The sequence below is a fragment of the Hyperolius riggenbachi genome, chromosome 10 (assembly GCF_040937935.1).
Source record: "Hyperolius riggenbachi isolate aHypRig1 chromosome 10, aHypRig1.pri, whole genome shotgun sequence".
In the NCBI taxonomy this organism is placed as follows: domain Eukaryota; kingdom Metazoa; phylum Chordata; class Amphibia; order Anura; family Hyperoliidae; genus Hyperolius; species Hyperolius riggenbachi.
In genome coordinates, this window is record NC_090655.1 from 206,300,565 (window position 1) to 206,326,078 (window position 25,514).

Here is a 25,514-nt window from a genome sequence, read left to right on the forward strand (position 1 = left end):
GAGACCCCATTTTAGAAAAAAGACACCCCAAGGTATTCTGTTAGGTGTATGACGAGTTCATAGAATATTTTATTTTTTGTCAAAAGTTAGCGGAAATTGATTTTTATTGTTTTTTTTTTTTCACAAAGTGTCATTTTTCACTAACTTGTGACAAAAAATAAAATCTTCTATGAACTCGCCATACACCTAACGGAATACCTTGGGGTGTCTTCTTTCTAAAATGGGGTCACTTGTGGGGTTCCTATGCTGCCCTGGCATTTTAGGGGCCCTAAACCGTGAGGAGTAGTCTAGAAAACAAATGCCTCAAAATGACCTGTGAATAGGACATTGGGCCCCTTAGCGCACTTAGGCTGCAAAAAAGTGTCACACATGTGGTACCGCCGTACTCAGGAGAAGTAGTATAATGTGTTTTGGGGTGTATTTTTACACATACCCATGCTGGGTGGGAGAAATCTCTCTGTAAATGGACAATTGTGTGTAAAAAAAAGTAAACAATTGTCATTTACAGAGATATTTCTCCCACCCAGCATGGGTATGTGTAAAAATACACCCCAAAACACATTATACTACTTCTCCTGAGTACGGCAATACCACATGTGTGGCACTTTTTTGCAGCCTAACTGCGCTAAGGGGCCCAAAGTCCAATGAGCACCTTTAGGCTTTACAGGGGTGCTTACAATTTAGCACCCCCCAAAATGTCAGGACAGTAAACACACCACACAAATGACCCCATTTTGGAAAGTAGACACTTCAAGGTATTCAGAGAGGGGCATGGTGAGTCCGTGGCAGATTTCATTTTTTTTTTGTCGCAAGTTAGAAGAAATGGAACCTTTTTTTGTTTTGTCACAAAGTGTCATTTTCCGCTTACTTGTGACAAAAAATAATATCTTCTATGAACTCACTAATCCTCTCAGTGAATACTTTGGGATGTCTTCTTTGGGGTCATTTGGGGGGTATTTATACTATCCTGGAATTCTAGCACCTTATGAAACCTGACAGGTGCTCAGAGATGCTTCAAAATGGGAAAATTCACTTTTTGCACCATAGTTTGTAAACGCTATAACTTTTACCCAAACCACTTTTTCGTGCTGCATGTGTACAGAAATTTTACTTTATTTGAAAAATGTCAGCACAGAAAGTTAAAAAAAATCTTTTTTTTTTGACAAAATTCATGTCTTTTTTGATGAATATAATAAAAAGTAAAAATCGCAGCAGCAATCAAATAGCACCAAAAGAATGCTTTATTAGTGACAAGAAAAGGAGCCAAAATTCATTTAGGTGGTAGGTTGTATGAGCGAGCAATAAACCGTGAAAGCTGCAGTGGTCTGAATGGAAAAAAAGTGCCTGGTCCTTAAAGTGAACCTAAAGGCCAGGAGCCGCAATAGCAGCATAGGGGGCGATATACAGGCTGGGAACGCGAACAATCACTCGCGTTCCCATGCCTGTCGGCCGGTGACGGCGAAACCGGTAGTCGTCGCCGGCGGGTCCAGAGGCATCGGAGCGGAGCTGCGAGGGCACCGATCGGCTGCAGGGGGCTGAAATAAGCCCCAGGTGAGTTGATCTCATTTTTTTTTGACTTAAGGTTATCTTTAAGGGGGGTAAAGCCCACGGTCCTCAAGTGGTTAAAGAAGTGAACATAACAGGTTGTCATGTGCATATCAATAACCTTTTCTGCAGACTATCAGCCTGTGTCGTGCATTTAGGGATGGGCGGAAATTCTGATTTCCGCCTATGCCAAGGACTATTTTGCGGATTTCCGATCGGTTTCCGATTTCTGATTTCCGAGTAGTGGTTTTTTGGGGTAATTTTTTGCATTCTCTGATTGGGCCAATGCTTCCGAGTTCTATGATTGAGCTAAAATTACCGAGTTGTGGTAAAGCAGTATTTTCACAGAAATCCAAATTCCGAGTTCGAATTTCCGAGTAGTGTTTATTTGTTCATTTTTAGCATTCTCTGATTGGCCAAATACTTTCGAGTTGTTTCTGCATTCTCTGATTGGTCTATTGTTTCCGAGTTCTGTGATTGGCCTAAAATTACCGGATTGCTGTAATAAAGCATTTCTGCAGAAATCCAATTTCCGAGATCCGATTTCCGATCGAAAATTTGGAGATCGGAAATTTGGAAATTTCAATCCCGCAAATTCCAAATGAGCATCCCTACATGCATTGGAGACAGGTTCATTCTCAATTTCCCTTTATTTTATTTGTTTTGAAATGTCTTACTTATTTTGGGCACCTGCAGTTATCGTAAAAATAATTCTGCTTATTTTAGCAAAACAGGCCAGTAACATACTGTAGATCCTCCATGATCCCTGTTTTGGCAGAAGACTTCTTGGCCCATTTGTCCATATTTTTCTCTTGAGTTTTTTCCTAAGATATATTTTTTATCTTCTCTTTAAAATAACTTTTCTGCAATTGAAAAAGTAACAAAAAGTAGGCGAGAAAGTACTATCAAAGTTATTTTCTTGTTTGCTGGTGGCTTAATAGGCATTTTATTGTCAAGTCGTGAAAATATCACTCAGGAGAAAACTCAGGAGAAAAAATGAATTGCAGATGGAGCCATATGTTATCACGAAAAATTGTAAAATTTAAAATACATGTAAAGAAGCACAAATAAGAAGTATGTTTCTTCCAAAGTAAAATAAGCTATAAATAACTCTTCTCTTATGTTGCTGTCACTTACTGCAGTTATCTGAGGGAAATCTGGCGAAACTGATAGATGGCAGATAAGGGGCACTGCATGTGATCACTCCAGTTGCAGTGTCCCAGGAAAAGATAATTAGCAAACATCACTAAGGTGTCTTTGGACATCTATAGCAATGTGTGATAAAGCAATACATGTATACTTTACAGAGCAGCTGTAAGCAGCATTACTGTTCTTTTCCATAATATGCTGTGGAGGGCTCTGCACATAAATATAGGAGAAGTGAAAAACCCTAGGAGCTATTCCAGAAAGCAATCAGTAAGGAATACATATATTTGCAGTTGTAAGTATGCATGGACCCAGAAGCTGAGAGATCACGTGACAACCTGGCAGTGGTGTTCCTATCATTGGGTGCAGCGGGGCGTGGCGCACCGGGTGATTGACAGGCAAGGGGGAGTCACCAAGCCCCCCTGACCACTACATCGGCAAAGCAGGAAGGAGAGGAAGAAGCTCTAGAAGGAGGGGCAGTGGGGACAGCGGCGGGGAAGGGGGCCAGAACGCCCCCCTGCCTCACCTGGGTCCCCTCCTTCAGCTCTGTCACCCTCCAGAATAGCGGCGGCGATGCGGCACTGTGGGCGGGCGGAGGATTACTCACCTTCTAACTTCCGTGTTCCAAGCGCTGGAACGCAGCATCCCCGTTGTCACAGGTCTCCGCCTTCGAAGCCGCCCACTGTACTTCCGCCAATCAGGAAGTACAGTGGGCGGCATTGAAGGCGGAGACCTGTGACGAGGTGACACTGCGTTCCAGCACTTGGAACGCAGAAGTTAGAAGGTGAGTAATCCTCCGCCAGCCCACAGTGCCGCTTCGCCGCCGCTATTCTGGAGGGGGGAGAGAGCTGAAGGAGGGGACCCAGGTGAGGGAGGGGGCTGTCCCCTACCCCTCCTTCTAGCCCCTCCTTCAGCAACTATGCTGGCTACACTGGGGGCACTATGCTAATGGGGGCAACTATGCTGGCTACACTGGGGGCACTATGCTAATGGGGGCAACTATGCTGGCTACACTGGGGGCACTATGCTAATGGGGGCAACTATGCTGGCTACACTGGGGGCACTATGCTAATGGGGGCAACCATGCTGGCTACACTGGGGACACAATGCTAATGGGGGCAACTATGTTGGCTACACTGGGGGCACTATGCTAATGGGGGCAACTATGCTGGCTACACTGGGGGCACTATGCTAATGGGGGCAACTATGCTGGCTACACTGGGGCACTATGCTAATGGGGGCAACTGTGCTGGCTACACTAGGGGCACTATGGTAATGGGGGCAACTATGCTGGCTACACTGGGGGCACAATGCTAATGGGGCAACTATGCTGGCTACACTAGGGTCACTATGCTAATGGGGGCAACTATGCTGCCTACACTGGGGGCACTATGCTAATGGGGGCAACTATGCTGGCTACACTGGGGCACTATGCTAATAGGGGCAACTATGCTGGCTACACTGGGGGCAACTTTGCTAATGGGGGTAACTATGCTGCCTACACTGGGTCAACTGGGCTGGCTACACTGGGGACAACTATGCTGGCTACAATGGGGCAACTTTGCTAATGGGGGCAACTATGCTGGCTACACTGGGGGCAACTACACTGGCTACACTGGGGGAAACTACACTAGCTATACTGGGGGCGACTATACTATCTATACTGGGGCAACTATACTACCTACACTGGGGGCAACTATACTAGGGCAACTATATTACCTATCCTGGGGGCGACTATGATAGCTACCTATACTGGGGCAACTATACTACGGACAACTATACTACCTATACTGGGGAGAGGCAACTATAATAGTTACCTATACTGGGGGAAACTATATTAGCTAGCTATACTGGGGGCAACTTTATTACATATACTGGGGCAACTATACTACGGACAACTATACTGGGGTGGGGGCAACTATAATAGCAACCTATACTGGGGCAGCTATACTGGGGGCAACTATACTAGCTGTCTATACTGGGGGCAACTTTATTACATATACTGGGGCAACTAGATTACCTATACTGGGGGCACCTATACCAGGAATTACCTGCCGTGGCATGCATAGTTTGCCGCACTCGCTTTTTTGGGGGGTGGGGGGTCTTATAATACCCAGCACCGGTTGTCAAATGCCCTTGGTATGCCACTGCATCCTGGCAACTGTCATCTTTTTTTATACAGAGATTTTGACCAGTATTATTCAAACTCATCCTACCTAATAAAGTACAAGTGTCCCTGTGTCCCATGTCCGTTTGTCAGTGCTTTTGTGCTACTGCGCATGTCCTGCACTGACACAACCGTTGGGATAGGAAGCAGGGACCAGGAGGTGGGCCAGCCGAGTGGTCAGTGCTCGGGTGCGCGCACATGCGCGCGTCGGTCGTGTGCGCGCACGCGTGTGGCGACAGACCTAGAGCCTGTTTTTAAACGGGCTTAGGTCACTAGTTCTATATACTATCCGAAGGTTGTAAATATGCCCGGACCTGGAAGCAACTGTGGGCGGTGGGTTAGTGTGGGCGTTGGCTTAGTGTGGGTAGTGGTGTAGTGTGGGAGGCACAGTTGTGGGTGATGGCTTAGTGTGGGCAGCAGATTAGTGCTGCGGTTGTGATGTGCACTCTATGTGCGCGATTCTTTTGAGAATCTGAGGTTTGCCTGGTATAAAGCAATATACAGTTTACAGAAAAAGAAGAAACATGTAAGACATAGGCATATAGCCATTAGTAAGTGTCTTGCAGACTACTGAGACATATTAGGACAGAAGATTATGTCCATGGGAAATTATAGTTTCAAAGAATAAAGTGTTGAAATGTGAGATAAAATGAGATGGTAAGTGGGGAATGAGCTGGCAGTCTGGTCAGAGTAGGAGATGATTAGAGATGTCGCGAACCTCCGATTTTCGGTTCGCGAACCGGGTTCGCGAACTTCCGCGGAAGGTTCGGTTTGCGGAAAAGTTAGCGAACCGCAATAGACTTCAATGGGGAGGCGAACTTTGAAAAATAGAAAAAATTATGCTGGCCACAAAAGTGATGGAAAAGATGTTTCAAGGGGTGTAACACCTGGAGGGGGGCATGGCGGAGTGGGATACATGCCAAAAGTCCCGGTGAAAAATCTGGATGTGACGCAAAGCAGCGTTTTAAGGGCAGAAATCACATTGAATGCTAAATTGCAGGCCTAACGTGCTTTCAAACATCTAGCATGTGTATACATCAAACAGGGAGTGTAATTAGAGTACTGCTTCACACTGACACACCAAACTCACTGTGTAACGCACCGTAAACAGCTGTTTGTGTAGTGACGGCCATGCTGGACTACTGCGCAACATGGCGTGATTGCTCTTCCTCACTCAGTGATGTCAGGTAATGTGTGACTTCCTTCTCAACTTTCCATGGCATTGTTAAAAAGCTTACATTTTGTTTTTAATTTACATTTTCTACTTGCTGTGTACTTGTTCAGTACCGCTACAATGAGAATCCTGTGGAGGCGGGCAAGTCTGCCATTGTGACCCCGGGTAATGGCCGGGGAATGAGAGGTTTGAATCCGGTGTGGAGCCTGAGCAACGGCTACCACTACACATCCAAGGAGGGCAGCGGGCAGGCATGCACGCCCGCCCGCCCCGAGGTAGTGACCAAAAATAACAATACAGGAGGAGGACTTTCGAGGCCCTGCTGTGTATTTGAAATGAATGTACTTTAAATCCTTTAACGAGAACCAGTTATGGCGGGCAAAGATGACACCACATTCCTTTCACGAGAATCATATGGAGGCGGGCAAGTCTGTCATTTGTGACCCCGGGTAATGGCCGGGGAATGAGGGATGGAATCCGGTGTGGAGCCTGAGAAACGGCTACCACTACACAGCCAAGGAGGGCAGCAGGTAGGCATGCACGCCCGCCCCGAGGTAGTGACCAAAAATAACAATACAGGAGGCGGACTTTCGAGGCCCTGCTGTGTATTTGAAATGAATGTACTTTAAATCCTTTAACGAGAACCAGTTATGGCGGGCAAAGATGACACCACATTCCTTTCACGAGAATCATATGGAGGCGGGCAAGTCTGTCATTTGTGACCCCGGGTAATGGCCGGGGAATGAGGGGTTTGAATCCAGTGTGGAGCCTGAGCAACGGCTACCACTACACATCCAAGGAGGGCAGCGGGCAGGCATGCACGCCTGCCCGCCCCGAGGTAGTGACCAAAAACAACAATACAGGAGGCGGACTTTCGAGGCCCTGCTGTGTATTTGAAATGAATTAACTTTAAATCCTTTAACGGGAATCCGTTATGGAGGGCAAGTCTGCCATTGTCACCGCGGGGAATGAAGGTTGGATTGCGGCCCGAAGTGGGAGCCTGCTGAGACCCATGCTGTAGCTGCCCTGACCGTGCTTTGCAGACCAGGCATCTGTGGTCAGATGGACCCTTGAGCCAGCGGAAGACAAACCAAGTCGAAAGCATTTGCCAAGAAAGTTTTACGGAGGGAAATTTTTTTATGCCCTTTTTTTAATTTTTTTGAAAATGATAGATGGTTGTATTTTTAAATTGTTTGAAAGTTTAGATGGTTGTATTTTTAAATTGTTTGAAAGTTTAGATGGTTGTATTTTTAAATTGTTTGAAAGTTTAGATGGTTGTATTTTTAAATTGTTTGAAAGTTTAGATGGTTGTATTTTTAAATTGTTTAAAAGTGTATCCATTCTTCCTCCCCCCAGCCACGAACAATACCATGGGAACGTGGAGCAGCAGAAGCCCCCTGTGACGGCTGCCACGGTTGTTCTCCGCTGCTTGTCTTTTGAGGGGTGCTTCTTTTCCTCAGGTGTTCTTGCCATAGCTGTTTGTGCCTTCTCTCCAGGTGCCTTCGTAAAGCACTTGTCCCTACGTGACAGTTGGCCTTTCCACGGCTCAATTTTTGCTGGCAGAGACAACAGATGGCTTTGCTCCGATCTGAGACACACACGTGAAAAAATTTCCAAACCGCTGAGCCCCCCTGGGGTGATGGCGCTACGGTGGCATCAGCAGCAGCTGACGTTGAAGGGCATGTGTGCTCCCTGGCCATAGCTGGCGATACATGGCACCGGACACTGCCCCCAGCTGTTTCTGAGGACGAGCTCCCTCTGCTTCTATCATGGAGTCGTCTCCTCCTACTCCACTCTGACTCCTCCTCTGAACTGTCCCCCTGGTCATCTCCTCTACCGGGAACAAATGTGGTATCCGTATAATCGTCATCATAATCCTCCTGGCCAGCTGCGCTTTCCTCAGACACCTCCTCAAGTGCACCAACTTCAGGTGGTCCACCATCATCCCCATCCACACACGTTACGTCCATACTATCGCCACCTAACTCAGACGTATGAGGTGGTGTACCTGCGCCTTCTTGTTGTTGTTGCAGTAGTGGCTGGGAATCAGTGATTTCACCACCACCACCAAATAACTCCTGCGAAGTGTCAAATGCAGCGGATGTGGTGCTTGTTTTAGCGCTGGTGGCTGCGGGAGATGAGGTGTTCTGTGTTAAATACTCAATCACCTCCTCACAATTTTGGGAAGTGATGGCACGTGCCTTCTTCTGAGCACTGTATTTTGGGGCAGGTCCGCATGAAATCACAGCAACACCACCTCGCACAGCCACAGACCTGCCGGTGCCTGGTGGCCTTCCTCTGGGTCTGCCTCTACCTCTTCCTCTACCTGGTTTGTCCATTTTGTCCATCTCGGGGATATGCTAGCTATATGCAGTGAGGTGGGTTCTCACTCAACACAACAGGTAGTTAGATGCAGTGAGGTGGCCAGGTGGGTTCACACTCAACACAACAGGTAGTTAGATGCAGTGAGGTGGCCAGGTGGGTTCACACTCAACACAACAGGTAGTTAGATGCAGTGAGCTGGGTTCACTCAACAGTAAAGGTACTTAAGATGCAGTGAGGTGGGTTCTCACTCAACACAACAGGTAGTTAGATGCAGTGAGGTGGCCAGGTGGGTTCACACTCAACACAACAGGTAGTTAGATGCAGTGAGCTGGGTTCACTCAACAGTAAAGGTACTTAAGATGCAGTGAGGTGGGTTCTCACTCAACACAACAGGTAGTTAGACTTAGATGCAGTGAGCTGGGCTCACTCAACACAACGCTAGGTATATGCAGTGATGAGGTGGGTTAAGTAAACACAACAGGTACTGGGGTATATGCAGTACTGGGTAGTACAATGTGCAGCTCCCTGTCACACACACAGGCAGTCAGTCACTGAATGTGCTGGGCTGCTGGCAGTGGCACACACACTATCAATTAGCAAGGCTGTGCATGCAACAAAAGTGTCAGAAAAAAAAATGTACAGGTTGAGCTCTGAAAAGAGCTGTTGCTGGGTGCTTTAAAAGCAATATTAATCAGCAAAGCAAAGCAGCCTAGAACCTAACTAATCTGTCCCTAAGAGAAAAAGTCTGCAGCAGCTGTCCCTTTCCTCTCTCTAGCAGGCACACGAGTGACTGTAATGGCCGCCGGAGGCTGCCTTATATAAGGGGGGGTGGGGCTCCAGGGCTTACTGTAGCCTGAATGGCTACAATGTGCCTGCTGACTGGGATGCAGAGGGTCAAAGTTGACCCTCATAGTGCATTATGGGGCGAATCGAACTTCCGGAAAAGTTCGCCTGGCGCAGGCGAACGCGAACCCCCAATGTTCGCCTGGAACCGTTCGCCGGCAAACCGTTCGGTACACCTCTAGTGGTCAGATGGACCCTTGAGCCAGCGGAAGACAAACCAAGTCGAAAGCATTTGCCAAGAATGTTTTACGGAGGGCAAGTTTTTTGCCCTTTTTTTAAATTTTTTGAAAATGATAGATGGTTGTATTTTTAAATTGTTTGAAAGTTTAGATGGTTGTATTTTTAAATTGTTTAAAATTGTATCCATTCAAGTGCAAGTTATGCACTGACTGCCAGGTATAATGTGCAGTCATAGATGCAGTGAAAGGTATGCAGTGACTGCAAACAGCCGTTTGTGTAGTGACGGCCGTGCTGGACTGGTGCGCACCATGACGAGAGTGCAGGTGATGGTGGCTTTTCAGCCCATATGCTCGCCCGGCTGATGTAGCTGAATGACAGAACAGTGACTGTCCAGCTGATCAAATTTGGTCTGAGCACAATGAAGCAACGACCTTATTATCTTTTGTGTGCCACCCCCACCCGAGACACTCAAATAGACGGCGGTCATTGCTTCATTGTGATGCGCAAGCCCGTTCACCGCGGCAAGGTAATGTTTACGAAGGGGGATGGGCACATGTACACGCACCAGAAAAATTAGTGTAGCGGCCGCTGCTAGCAGCGGCCTTAAAAATTCAGGAATCCGCCTAGAGTCCTGGACCCTGTTGGTAGTGGCGGAGAAGGCAGTCAAGCGGCCTGCAGGCAGAGATGCTGTGTGTGGGGACTGACTTAGTCTTCGGTCGTGCAGTAGCCCTCCGTGATCCATTCCTCATTCATTTTGATAAAGGTCAGGTACTGAACACTGTCGTGACTTAGGCGACTTCTCTTCTCAGTAACTATGCCTCCAGCTGCACTGAAGGTCCTTTCTGACAGGACGCTTGCAGCAGGGCAAGAGAGAAGTTGTATGGCAAATTGGGACAGCTCTAGCCACAGGTCAAGCCTGCGCAACCAGTAGTCCAAGGGTTCATCGTCGCTTTTCACAGAGTCTACATCCACACTCAAGGCCAGGTAGTCGGCTACCTGCTGGTCCAGGCGTTGGTGGAGGGTGGATCCGGAAGGACTATGGCGAGGAGTTGGACTGAAGAACGTCCGCATGTTCGACATCACCCTGAGATCGCTGGAGCGTCCTGTTCTTGCCTGCGTGGACTTGGGAGGAGGAGGGTTACTGCCAGTGGTACCTTGATTGCGTTGTGCAGCCACATCACCCTTAAATGCATTGTAAAGCATCATCGACAGCTTGTTCTGCAAGTGCTGCATCCTTCCCGCCTTTTGTTGAGTTGCTAAGAGGTCCGCCACTTTGTGCCTGTACCGAGGGTCTAGTAGCGTGGCCACCTAGTACAGGTCATTCGTCTTGAGTTTTTTGATACGGGGGTCCCTCAACAGGCTGGACAACATGAAAGAGGACATCTGCACAAAGCTGGATGCAGACGTACTCTCCATCTCCTCTTGCTCTTTCTCAGTGATGGGACGCAACTCCTCTTCCTCCCCCCATCCACGAACAATACCACGGGAACGTGGAGCAGCAGAAGTCCCCTGTGATGGCTGCCGTGGTTGTTCTCCTTCCGCTGCCTCTTCCTCCTCCACAGAAACACCTTCCTCATCATCAGAGTCTGACTCCTCTCCTTCCCCACATGACTCCTCTTCTTCCTCCTCCTCCCCCCTCTGTGCTGCCGCCGATGTTGTGGAAACATCGGGTTCATGTGTAAATGGCTCCCACAACTCCTGCTGCCCTAACTCTTCTTGTTCACGCTCCTCCACAGCTGTATCCACCACTCTACGCACGGCACGCTCCAGGAAGTAGGCGTAAGGGATCAAGTGGCTGATGGTGCCCTCATCGCGACTCACCAGTTTGGTCACCTCCTCAAAGGGCTCCATGACCCTGCATGCATTTCGCATCAGTGTCCAGTTTGTTAAGCCACAACATCCCCATCCTCCCAGATTGTGTCCTTGTACTGTAATGATACAGGTACTGGGTGACGGCTTTCTCCTGGTCTAGCAGGCAAGAGAACATCAGCAGGGTGGAATTCCAGCGAGTCGGGCTATCGCAAATCAGGCGTCTCACCGGCAAGTTGTTTCTACGCTGAATCTCCGCAAAGCGTGCCATAGCCTTGTAAGAGCGCCTGAAATGCCCACACAACTTCCTGGCCTGCTTCAGGACGTCCTCTAAGCCTGGGTACTTGGACACAAATCTTTGCACGACCAGATTAAGCACATGTGCCATGCAGGGTATGTGTGTCAGCTTTCCCAAATTCAACGCAGCAATGAGATTGCTGCCGTTGTCACACACCACGTTGCCGATCTCAAGCTTGTGCGGGGTCAGCCATTGCTCCACCTGTTTGTTAAGAGCAGCCAGGAGAGCTGCTCCAGTGTGACTCTCCGCTTTCAGGCAAGACATGTCTAACACTGCATGACACCGTTGCACCTGGCATGCAGCATAGGCCCTGGGGTGCTGGGGCTGTGTAGCTGGAGAGGAGATGGCGGCACCAGCCAAGGAGGAGGAGGAGGAGGATGACGACAGTGAAGCGGTGATAGCAGGTGGAGAGGAGGTGGCTGGAGGCCTGCCTGCAAGCCGTGAAGGTGTGACAAGTCGGTTCTCTGCGCAGCCACGTACTCCCTGCTTGCTGCCATCGGTCACCAGGTTGACCCAATGGGCTGTGTATGTAATGTAGTGGCCCTGCCCGTGCTGGGCAGACCAGGCATCCGTGGTCAGGTGGACCCTTGACCCAACGCTGTGTGCCAGAGATGACACCACTTGCCTCTCAACTGCACGGTACAGTTTGGGTATGGCCTTTTGTGAGAAATAATTGCGGCCTGGTATCTTCCACTGCGGTGTACCAATGGCCACAAACTTACGGAAAGCCTCCGACTCCACCAGCTTGTATGGTAATAGCTGGCGAGCTAATAGTTCCGCCACGCCAGCTGTCAGACGCCGGGCAAGAGGGTGACTGGCAGACATTTGCTTCTTCCGCTCAAATACTTCCTTCACGGACAGCTGGGTACTGCTGTGGGCAGAGGAGAAGGAACCGCTGAAGGGAAGAGGCGGTGTGGAGGAGGGTGGCTGTGAAGGTGCAAGGGAGAAAGTGGATGAAGACGATGCACCTGAAGGAGGAAGAGGAGAAGGAGGGTGGCTTGTCTTTTGAGGGGTGCTGCTTTTCCTCAGGTGTTCTTGCCATAGCTGTTTGTGCCTTCTCTCCAGGTGCCTTCGTAAGGCACTTGTCCCTACGTGAGAGTTGGCCTTTCCACGGCTCAAGTTTTGCTGGCAGAGACAACAGATGGCTTTGCTCCGATCTGAGACACACGTGAAAAAATTTCCAAACCGCTGAACCCCCCTGGGGTGATGGCGCTACGGTGGCATCAGCAGTTGACGTTGAAGGGCATGTTGGCTGGCTGGCCATAGCTGGTGATACATGGTGCCGGACACTGCCCCCAGCTGTTTCTGAGGACGAGCTCCCTCTGCTTCTTTCATGGAGTCGTCTCCTCCTACTCCTCTCTGACTCCTCCTCTGAACTGTCCCCCTGGTCATCTCCTCTACCGGGAACATATGTGGTATCCGTATAATAGTCATCATAATCCTCCTGGCCAGCTGCGCTTTCCTCAGACACCTCCTCAAGTGCACCAACTTCAGGTGGTCCACCATCATCCCCATCCACACACGTTACGTCCATACTATCGCCACCTAACTCAGACGTATGAGGTGGTGTACCTGCGCCCTCTTGTTGTTGTTGCAGTAGTGGCTGGGAATCAGTGATTTCACCACCACCACCAAATAACTCCTGCGAAGTGTCAAATGCAGCGGATGTGGTGCTTGTTGTAGCGCTGGTGGCTGCGGGAGATGAGGTGTTCTGTGTTAAATACTCAAGCACCTCCTCACGATTTTGGGAAGTGATGGCACGTGCCTTCTTCTGAGCACTGTATTTTGGGGCAGGTCCGCACGAAATCACGCAACACCACCTCGCACAGCCACAGACCTGCCGGTGCCTGGTGGCCTTCCTCTGGGTCTGCTTCTACCTCTTCCTCTACCTGGTTTGTCCATTTTGTCCATCTCGGGGGTATGCTAGCTATATGCAGTGAGGTGGGTTCTCACTCAACACAACAGGTAGTTAGATGCAGTGAGCTGGGTTCACTGAACAGTAAAGGTACTTACGATGCAGTGAGGTGGGTTCTCACTCAACACAACAGGTAGTTAGATGCAGTGAGGTGGCCAGGTGGGTTCTCACTCAACACAACAGGTAGTTAGATGCAGTGAGCTGGGTTCACTCAACACAACGCTAGGTATATGCAGTGATGAGGTGGGTTAAGTAAACACAACAGGTACTGGGGTATATGCAGTACTGGGTAGTACAATGTGCAGCTCCCTGTCACACACACAGGTAGTCACTGAATGTGCTGGGCTGCTGGCAGTGGCACACACAATATCAATTAGCAAGGCTGTGCATGCAACAAAAGTGTCAGTTTGACACACAGAAAAAAAAAATGTACAGGATGAGCTCTGAAAAGAGCTGTTGCTGGGTGCTTTAAAAGCAATAATAATCAGTCAGGAGCAAGCAAAGCAGCCTAGAACCTAACTAATCTGTCCCTAGGAGAAAAAGTCTGCAGCAGCTGTCCCTTTCCTCTCTCTAGCAGGCACACGAGTGAGGCTAATGGCCGCCGGACCCTGCCTTATATAAGGGGGGGTGGGGCTCCAGGGCTTAGTGTAGCTTGAATGGCTACAATGTGCCTGCTGACTGTGATGCAGAGGGTCAAAGTTGACCCTCATAGTGCATTATGGGGTGAATCGAACTTCCGCAAAAGTTCGCCTGGTGCAGGCGAACGCGAACCCCCTAAGTTCACCTGGAACCGTTCGCCGGCGAACCGTTCGCTACATCTCTAGAGATGATACCGAGTTTTTTCTTGTAGTTGGATAAATTGTCCTAAATTAGATTATGTGCTTGCAGAGGCAAGCATATATTCAATTAACTGTATACATTAAACTACAGTGGCTTGCAAAAGTATTCGCCCCCTTGAAGTTTTCCACATTTTGTCACATTACTGTCACAAACATGAATCAATTTCATTGGAATTCCATGTGAAAGACCAATAGAAAGTGGTGTACACGTGAGAAGTGGAACGAGAATCATATATGATTCCAAACATTTTTTACAAATGAATAACTGCAAAATGGGGTGTGCATAATTATTCAGCCCCCCTGAGTCAATACTTTGTAGAACCACCTTTTGCTGCAATTACAGCGGGCAGTCTTTTAGGGTATGTCTCTACCAGCTTTGCACATCTAGAGACTGAAATCCTTGCCCATTCTTCTTTGCAAAACAGCTCCAGCTCAGTCAGATTCGATGGACAGTGTTTGTGAACAGCAGTTTTCAGATCTTGCCACAGATTTTCGATTGGATTTCGATCTGGACTTTGACTGGGCCATTCTAACACATGGATATGTTTTGTTTTAAACCATTCCATTGTTGCCCTGGCTTTATGTTTAGGGTTGTTGTCCTGCTGGAAGGTGGACCTCCGCCCCAGTCTCAAGTCTTTTGCAGACTCCAAGAGGTTTTCTTCCAAGATTGCCCTGTATTTGGCTTCATCCATCTTCCCATCAACTCTGCCCAGCTTCCCTGTCCCTGCTGAAGAGAAGCACCCCCAGAACATGATACTGCCACCACCATATTTGACAGTGGGGATGGTGTGTTCAGAGTGATGTGCAGTGTATTTTCTGCCACAAATAGCGTTTTGCATTTTGGCCAAAAAGTTCAGTTTTGGTCTCATCTGACCAGAGCACCTTCTTCCACATGTTTGCTGTGTCCCCCACATGGCTTGTGGCAAACTGCAAATGGGACTTCTTATGCTTTTCTGTTAACAATGGCTTTCTTCTTGCCACTCTTCCATAAAGGCCAATTTTGCGCAGTGCATGACTATGGACAGATTCCCCCACCTGAGCTGTAGATCTTTGCAGTTCGTCCAGAGTCACCATGGGCCTCTTGACTGCATTTCTGATCAGCGCTCTCCTTGTTTGGCCTGTGAGTTTAGGTGGACGGCCTTGTCTTGGTAGGTTTACAGTTGTGCCATACTCCTTCAATTTCTAAATGATCGTTTGAACAGTGCTCCGTGGGATGTTGAAGGCTTTGGAAATCTTTTTGTAGCCTAAGCCTGCTTTAAATTTCTCAATAACTTTATCCCTGACCTGTCTGGTGTGTTCTTTGGACTTCATGGTGTTGTTGCTCCCAATATTCTCTTAGACAACCTCTGAGGTCGTCACAGAGCAGCTGTATTTGTACTGACATTAGATTACACACAGGTGCACTCTACTTAGCCATTAGCATTCATCAGGCAATGTCTATGGCAGGCATGGGCAAACTTGGCCCTCCAGCTGTTAAGGAACTACAAGTCCCACTATGCATTGCAGGAGTCTGAAAGCCACAGTCATGACTCATAAAGGCAAATGCATTGTGGGACTTGTAGTTCCATAACAGCTGGAGGGCCGAGTTTGCCCATGCCTTGTCTATGGGCAACTGACTGCACTCAGACAAAAGGGGGCTAAATAATTACGCACTCCCCACTTTGCAGTTATTGATTTGTAAGAAATGTTTGGAATCATGTATGATTTTCCTTCCACTTCTCACGTGTACACCACTTTGTATTGGTCTTTCACGTGGAATTCCAATTAAATTGATTCATGTTTGTGGCAGTAATATGACAAAATGTGGAAAACTTCAAGGGGGCCGAATACTTTTGCAAGCCACTGTAAAATAGATTGAGCAAAAGCAATGGGGAGTTAATTAGTGTGATTCTTCATCCTTGTAGTTATCATTTATTTCCCAGGTTAGTAAAGGGCATCAGGAGAGATTAGGGTCCAGGTCCAGGATTACTGTAGGGGGCAAAGCGGTGAAAACAGTTGATCTTACCTGGGGCTTCTAATGGTTCCCCGCAGATGTCCTGTACCCGTGTAGCCACTCGCCGATGTTCCGGTCCCCGCTACCAATTTCTTCCGGAATTTGCAACTTTAAAGTCGCAAACCACTGCGCCTGCACAGCCTTCTCTGCACTCCCGCTGATGTCCCCAGGAGTGTACTGTGCAGGGGCAGGCCGTACTGCACTTGCGCAGTACACTCCCGTGAAATCAGCGGTAGTGAGGAGAAGGCCACGCAGCGGCAAATTTCAGGAGTTAACCGGCGGCGGGTACAGGAGAATCAGCGAGTGGCTGCGTGGGCACAGAACGTCTGCAAGGGATCAGATTCTTTTTACCCCTTTGCCCCCTACAGTAATCCTTTAATTTCAGGTTACAGTTGGTGTAGGTTTAACTAGTAGGGTTAGGTAATAATATTGTGTTACTTTACGATGACAATAGGTCATAGGTTAGTTTCAGGGATGAATTACAGTTGTTAGGTAATGTTTAAAGTTAGGTACAAGGTCTGGCTTAGTGTGAAAAGCTTCCGAAAGAGAAACCATAAAGACATATAGGGCTTGATTTACAAAATGCCTAAAAGCCCCTCAGCACACCTAAAGCCCTTTAGGACGTGCAAAGTTTTCCGTGCTAACATAGCGCGCAAAGTTTAGCGATGTGCGGTTCGCGCAAAACGTTGTTTTAGGCAACGTTTATTCGCACCCGGTGCGACGTTTCGCACGTGCAGCACTAAACTTTGCGCGCGATCAATAAAAGCTTTGGGCGTGCTAACTGAGCTAGCACCCTTCGAGCCCCTAGTATCATTTCATACATTATTCAGGATACCTATTTTTATGTCAATATTTCTGTTTGTTGTGTCCACTTTTCAGCAACAATTCAATGTTACAGGTGCTGAAAAGCGGACAGAAGTAGACAACTGCATTAGTGGGCTGAGGCCCTGATATGTAACCCCGCCCTCCTAGTGATGCTTAGCCAAGGCTATGAGACCACACAGCCTTCTGCCCCAGAGCATTCTGGGAGGCCAGGTGTTTCTGTTCATTGCACAACAAAACAAACATCCCATAGTGATGCACCTTGCCAGCAGTAAAGATGTCCCCATATGTGATAAATTAAATATAACGGTTTAATAACTTACCAAGCAGATATTGGGCTTTTTCTGAGCTGCAATTGTCAAAGATCCAGCAATAATATACTGCAAATAATAATAAGTTATGAATAAAACATGTACTGTATTTACCAAAATTAGTAATACATTGCTTAATTACATTCTGTTTTTTAAGTATTATATGCTGAATTTAAGTATTATATGCTTGAATTCGTAGGCCTCAGTTACTTTAACTGAGTTAGTTAAAAGACTTGATGTGCAGAATCGCCCTTTAAGGAGAATTTCTCTTAGAGATAAATAAAGACAGTTCTGATTTTCATGAGAACATTGTACTGGAACTCCCAAGGCTGTATCAGAGATATCCAGTGCAGAGGCCAGACCAGTTGGCGACGAACAACATAAACATGAGCAATTGTTATGAAAATATTCTCACAAGTACAGTAAACAATGGCCTCCTGTTGCCCACATAATTATTTTCTGGTGAATGCTGCGCACATAACGATTATTTTCTGGTGACTGTTGCCCACATAACGATTATTTTCTGGTGAATGCTGCGCACATAGCGATTATTTTCTGGTGAATGCTCCCCACATAACAAATATTTTCTGGTGAATGCTGCGCACATAATGATTATTTTCTGGTGAATGCTGCACACATAGCAATTATTTTCTGGTGAATGCTGCGCACATAACGATTATTTTCTGGTGAATGCTGCGCACATAGCGATTATTTTCTGGTGAATGCTGCGCACATAACGATTATTTTCTGGTGAATGCTCACCACATAGCGATTATTTTCTGGTGAACGCTGCCCACATAACGATTATTTGCTGGTGAAATGCTGCCCACTTTATGATTTCTAGTGAAATGCTGCTCTCTTTAGGGCCCATTCACACTAGAAATAGCTAAACGCTAACGCAAAATGCTGAGCATTTTTCTGGCGTTTTTTCCTAGCGATTTTTCACGGTATAGAGACCGTTTTTCCAGCGATTAGCGTTTTGCGATTTCTAGTTCAATTCAAATACTTTTATTGAATCGTTAATCGCTCCAGAATCGCTCAGAAAACGCTGCATGCAACGTGTTTGCGTTTCAGCAAATTGCTAAACGCTTAGATGAGAGCACTTCCATACACTTTCATTGTGCACACGTTTTTCAAATCGCTAGCGATTTTCAGCAAAGCTGAAATCGCTCTGAAAATGCACAAGTGTGAATGGGCCCTTATGATTGTTTTATGGTGAAATGCTTCTCTCTTTACGATTATTTTATGGTGAAATGCTGCCCACTTTACGATTATTTTATGGTTAAATGCTGCTCTCTTTACGATTATTTTATGGTGAAATACTGCCCAATTTACAATTATTTTCTGGTGAAATGCTGCCCACTTTATGATTTTCTGGTGAAATGCTGCCCATTTTATGATTATTTTCTGGTGAAATGCTGCCCACTTTATGATTTCTGGTGAAATGCTGCTCTCTTTATGATTATTGTATGGCGAAATGCTGCTCTCTTTCTGTTAATTTCTGGTGAAATGCTGCCCACTTTACGATTAATTTCTGGTGAAATGCTGCCCACTTTACGATTAATTTCTGGTGAAATGCTGCCCACTTTACGATTAATTTCTGGTGAAATGCTGCCCACTTTACTATACAGAGAGCACCTATACCTGGCATTACCCACCGTGGCACGCTTAGTATGCCACACTCGCTCCTTTTTTTTGTTGGAGGGGGGAGGGGAGTTGGGTGGTGGTGGTGGGGGTCTTATAATAACCAGCACCAGGTGTTCCAGTCCCTGCACTGGCCACACAGCCCAACAGCATGATGGAACCACCACCATATTTTACTGTAGGTAGCAGGTGTTTTACTTGAAATGCTGTGTTTTTCCTCCATGCGTAATGCCCCTTGTTATGCCCAAATAACTCATTTTTTTGTTTCGGCAGTCCACAGCACCTTGTTCCAAAATTTATCTGGCTTGCCCAAATGTGCTTTAGCATTCCTCAAGAGGCCCTGTGTGCTGTGGGCATAGAAAAGGCTTCCTTTGCATACAGCATCTCCTTGTGTAAAGTCAGTGGCGTAGCTAAGGAGCTGCGGGCCCCGATGCAAGTTTTACATTGGGGCCCCCAAGCACTCTATACATAACAATTGATACAGCGCACCAAAACCAGTCAATGGCAACTACAGTGGCAGAGGTGCAAGAAGGGGATGGGGAGCAGTTGGTTTATGATTACCACTATTCAAAGTATCTATGGAAGTAATTATTATGATCACAGGACCAATAGAGAGCTAATACTGTAGTTCAGGGAGATTCCCAGTCCCTGCCCAAATAACTCAATTTTAGTTTCAGCAGTCCACAGCACCTTATTCCAAAATGAAGCTGGCTTCTCCAAATGTGCTTTAGCATACCTCAAGCTGCTCTGTTTGTGCTGTGGGTAGAGAAAAGGCTTCCTCTGCATCACTATGGGCAATTCTTGCTCTTACCTTTACATATAAAATTACTGTATAAGATGATCCACAACTTTTCCAGGTAAAATATACATTTTGGGTTATACTCTTTACAGTGATGCTCATCCAGATTCCGGATATCCGAGTAACCCGGATATCCGACCATTTTTTACGCTATCCGGGTCAGAATCCGGATCCCGGATAGCTATAGAAATCCGGATAGCTATCTGTGGATAGTTTGACGCATGACCCGGATATCTGCGGATATCCGGATCCGAAATACTGTAACTAAGGTGATGACGTCCTGGAGCCAATCAGAGGGCTCCCAGCAGAAGCCCTAGCAACCAATCACAGAGGGGAACCCTGGCCAGCCCCACCTGACCTCATTGAGCCAATCAGAGGCCTTCTAGCCTAAGCCTTGTCACCCAATCACAGAAAGGAACACTGGCTAGCCCCCCTTGTATAATAAGGAGGGCTGCCATGATGAGACAGATCGTTCTGGCTTGCTGAATGCTTCCTGAGAGACATGCTGCAGTGCTGATGGCCTAGCAAGGGCTGCCTGTACACAGTTATAAAGCTGTTCATTGATTAACCCCTTCACTATATAGTAATCGTTAATAAGCTTGACTGATGTCTCATAGTGTGACCGTTAGAGTGTGTGCTGCACAGCTGCAGTGCTGCTGCTGGGCCAAGGGCTGTACACAGTGATAAGCTCAGTGATTAACCCCTTCACTATCACTCCACTATTGTTAATTCATTAATGTGTTAGTGTGCACTAGTGTCTTCTCCTCTGCTGTCTGTCACTCTGCACTTGGCACGTGGCACTTGGCACGTGGCACGTGGCACTTGGCACGTGGCACTTGCCAAGTGCCACGTACCACGTCCGTCATGCTCCTGGCACACGTTACACCTGCTGCTGCTGCATTGCCCTGCTCCTGCTGCCTGTGCAGCTCCCACCGCCAGGACAGGGTGCCACAGGCCACTGATACCACCTATATTTAACCCAAAACAAAATTGCAGCATCATTTTTTGGAGGTGTCTTGACTGAAAACTGTCATGTCCCAGTTGTGCGGTTGGACTTTGGACACAATGTGGGCTGCACGACCGCTGTCTGGAATCCAGGCCTAATGTTAATTGACAGTCTTTTTTTTTGGGGGGGGGGGGGGATTCGAAATCCCCACATCATCAATTAGTGTTTTCCTTTGCAAAATAATGATGATACATGCCTCATTTACCCTCAAAACCCCTTTTAAAGCTATTTAAAGGGCACTTCCGGTTTTTCTATCCAGATATTCGAATAGGCCAGATATCCGCGGATAATGCGACCGGATATCCGCGTTCACTCGGATATCTAAAAGGCCGGATTCGGATATCTGAACCGGATATCTAGGTATCCGGATTGGGGTCAATTCAGATTTTAAAAAGCACTATCCGAGCAACACTAACCCTTTATATAAGACTACCCCTCGACTGTTGGACATTTGTATACCGTACTGTATGTACTGGTACTATACCGTATAAACAGGTACAGAGACTGGTGCTGTACTGTATGTGGTACCCAGTATACAAAAATCAGCCAATCACGGCAAGCGATGTACCTTACCGGCGATTGGCTGGCTGTTGTATAAAAAGCCTGCTTGGATTGGTCAGCTATCCCTGTCTCCAAGACTATCAGAGCGGTAGCACAAACACGCCTCTTTCACCCATCTGGCCCGCCCTTGTATTGTATAACCTTCTTTGCCGCTCAGATCTGAGAAACAAAAAAGGAGATATGGTAATAGGATACAAGGGCAGGCTAGATGGGTGAAAGAGGCGTGTTTTTATGGGCACAGTGCCGCTCTATCTCTTTTTTCCATACCCCAGGCATCCGACACCTGCAGCTTGCTCCGCCCTTCACTTACACCTTCCTAGTGTGGTGCCCCCTCATCTCGTCAATGGGACCGCGTTAAGTGACTTCTTTCCACGAACCCTGGTGAGTGGATTTTCTTCTACTATACTTGTACAGCACTACCCTTGCTGCTTTCATACGGTTGCCGCACATGGTGGGGAATGCAGCTGCAGACATTTTTGAGCTCCCCCCACCATATGCGGCAACCGCAGATTCTCCAGTCCGGCTCATAAGTTTCAGCACCCGACCCATGAAATGTCACCTGGCGTATAAGACAACCCCAAACTTTTGAGAGGATTTTCCTGGGTTGAAAAGTATTATTAAAAAGTCTTATATGCCAGAAGATACAGTATTTAGGACTGCTTGGCATTTTTGAAACCTTGAAACAAGAATAGTGATAGGCAAGTTTTGCAACCTAAAGAGCAGTTTGGGCAAGATCATCATCTTTATAATCGAGATTCTGCCTAATATTTTAAAATAGTTCCTTTCCCAATTTTCCGTAGAGTTTCTACACACTCCAGTCCGAGATCCAAAGTTAGGCTTAAATAGCTCTTCTATGTTGGGCAAGAGCTTAATTCCTAAATAGTCATATAGAGAGGTGGCTCGCTGGCTGCCCAAAGTGCCCCTGCTTCTCTCCCTCCCTCTGCAAAAGTGTTAACAGAAGCTGAATAGGGCTATCTTAAGGGGGCACATATGGCTATCTAAACAGGGTGAAGGGGGGCACATCTGGCTAACTAAAAGGGCACACATTTGGCTTTTTAAAGGGGGCACATCTGGCTATCTGAATGAGGTAAGGGGGCACATATAGGGTTGCTCGGGTAGTACTTTTTAACACCCGCCCGGATCCGGATACCCAGATATCTGGATCCGATTCGGGTACCCAGATACGACCTTGCGGATACCCGAGTGAATTCGGGTATCCGACCAAATTACCCGCGGGTACCCGACGTATTCGGGTATCTGGATAGAAAAACTGGAAGTGCCCTTTAAATAGCTTTAAAAAGGGTTTTTAGGGTAAATGATGCATGTTGCATCATGTTTTTTTAAAGGTAACACTAATTTATTATTTGGTGGACATAAAATGAAAAAAAAAAAAAAAAAGCTGCTGTCAATTAACATCAGGACTAGGTTCCAGACAGCGGTCGTGCAGCCCACATTGTGTCCAAAGTCAAATCGCACAACTGGGACATGACAGTTTTCAGCCCAGACACCTCCAAAAAAATGACACCGCAATTGTGTTTTGGGTTGAATATAGGTGGTGGTATCAGCAGCAGTGGCCTGTGGCACCGTGGCAGTGGGAGCCAGCGCCAGCTTGCTTCAGCCTCTTGAACTCCTCATGCTCAACAACATGTTTTTTGGCCAGATGGGTGATGAAGCTGGAGGTGCCATACTTGTAGGGGTCACAACCTCTGCTCATCTGTAGTTTGCACACATTGTATATGGCAAACTTGCTGTCCAATGAGGGCAGAGTGAAAAACCGCCAGATTGGGGAGGTGAAGATTCCCCTGCGGCCTGAATGAGATGCTGCGGCTTTTCTCCCTGTGGCGGTTGAGTGGTGCGGCTGGTGGTAGCGGCACAAGGATTTGGTGGGTCCCGCATTCCAAGGCCACTGTCTGCAATGCTGATCCTCCGTGCCAAACCCACCGATGCATCCTCCTCCTCTGAGTCAGAGCTGACATCCCCATCCTGTGGATGGTAGTCACGGTCCTTCATCCCATCATCAACATCATACCCCCCCCCTCCGCAAAACCCAGAACATCCTCCTCAAACTCCTTGCGGCTAACAGCCCTGAGTTCAATCGTGGCGCCTGGAGTGAAAAGCTCGCTGACTGAGGGTAGGCTGCCCGCTGGGGTCGACACTGACACGGCAGACCTTCTGAGGGTGGCCGTAATGTTGCTCCCTGTCCTCTTGCCCTTGCTGCCCCTTCCCCGGCTGCCGGTGCCAGCAGACATAGTACAACTTATACGTGATGATGTCACCAGATGATGTGGGCTACTTTTACTTTAATGGAATCGCGGTTGGACTTTAAATCAAATCAGCACGGAGTGACAGACCGCAGAGTAGAGGACAGACAGTGCACACTATCTGTCTATCTGTCACACTGACAATGCTCAGCACAGCAGCACTGCAGTAATCTGTAGTAAGCTAACACAGTACTACTCTCTCTAACAACTAACTGCAGTACTAACTAACTAACTATATAATACAATACAATAACACAGTAATCCTTTCCCCTAACCTATACTGTACTGCTGGCCTGCACAGCACACACAGACACAGACAGGACCTAACTGAGTGAATGAAATCAAACAATTACACTAGCTAGCTAAAAAAAAAAAACAATAGAACAATAGTGTAGTGAAGGTGTTAAGCACTCAAAGCTTTAGGTTTATCAGTGTATACAGGCAGCACTTGCTAAGCCAACAGCACTGGAGCAAGTCTGTCAGTGGCCTGCCAGACACACAAGCAAGGGCGATCTGTCTCATCATGCCAGCCCTCCTTATTGCACAAGGGGGCTGGCCAGGGTTCCCTTCTGTGATTGGGTGCCAGGGATTAGGCTGGGAGGCCTCTGATTGGCTCAATGAGGTCAGGTGGGGCTGGCCAGAGTTCCCCTCTGTGATTGGTTGCTAGGGCTTCTGCTGGGAGCCCTCTGATTGGCTGGGAGCCCTCTGATTGGCTCAATGACATCATCTCCCATGTTACAGTACCCAGATCCGGATATCCGCGGGTACCCGCGGGTATCCGGGTTATGCGGCCAGATACCCGCATAGAGCTATCCAGATATTGGCCCAGGTATCTGGATCTGGATCCGACCCAGATAGCGTAAAAATGGTCGGGTACCCGGGTTTACCCGTGTAGCCGGATGAGCATCCCTGGGCACATATAGCTATCTAAATAATGTTTAACTCCACCTATGACCATGACCACATTCTGATTTGTGGCCACGCCCATTTTGTCCAGTTGGGGCTAGCTCCAGATCTGCTGGAATGCAATGTCAGCTTGCTAATTGTACAGAGCCACAATAATCCAACATGCATACAAACTGTTTCAGATTGATTGCTCCTCATCAGTGCATGGCATGGATTAATGTGGCTCTATGAAGTAGGAATGGAAACACCCAGTGGTATAGACTAACCAGCAAGCTCATGGTCAACCAGAACTCATTGGAGTGTGTAAGGGGCTACAATGGTCCAAAAAGCCCCCTTACTAAAATGCTATGGAAAACAAAAGTTTGCTTTCTTAAAATAGAAAGTATTTGCGATAATTCACGTTGGAGTGAGCTCCGACATCATGTCTCCTGGTGCATCACTGCTGAAAAATTCAAATCAACCATTATCGTCCCTAGAAGCTAAACACACCTCCAGATCCGCTGGAATGCAATGATGCACTGATGAGGATCAATCCAAAACAGTCTGTATGCATGTTGGATTATTGTGGCTCTGTACAATTAACAAGCTGACACACCATTGCATTCCAGCAGATCTGGAGGTGGGTTTAGCTTCTAAGGACGACAATGCTTGATTTGCATTTTTTAGCAGTGATGCACTGGGAGACATCTCGGAGCTCACTCCAACCTGAATCATTGCAAATACTTTCTGTTTTAACAAACTTGTTTTCCATGGCATTTTAGTAAGGGGGCTTTTTGGACCATTGTAACCCCTTACACACGCCAATGAGTTCTGGTTCACCATGAGCTTGCTGGTTAGTCTGTACTACTAAAAATATGTTTTATTGACTTTAAACATTATTCCCATTCTTTAAATCAATATTTTCAATTCTACTAATGACAATCGAAAGGACTAATGAAATTCATTCTTTGCTTATGAACTCTTTGTAGTA

General features: G+C 47.3%; 1 protein-coding gene across 4 annotated transcripts in view; it reads right to left on the reverse strand.

The window, feature by feature from the left end:
- LOC137536231 (membrane-spanning 4-domains subfamily A member 4D-like) overlaps positions 1–25,514 on the reverse strand; it is a 131,931-nt gene that overhangs the window by 64,874 nt on the left and 41,543 nt on the right. For all 4 annotated transcript variants that reach the window (XM_068258354.1, XM_068258356.1, XM_068258353.1 and 1 more), the window contains exon 4: positions 17,380–17,436. In XM_068258354.1, the coding sequence (XP_068114455.1) occupies positions 17,380–17,436 (57 nt within the window). The remainder of the gene's footprint in view (positions 1–17,379; positions 17,437–25,514) is intronic.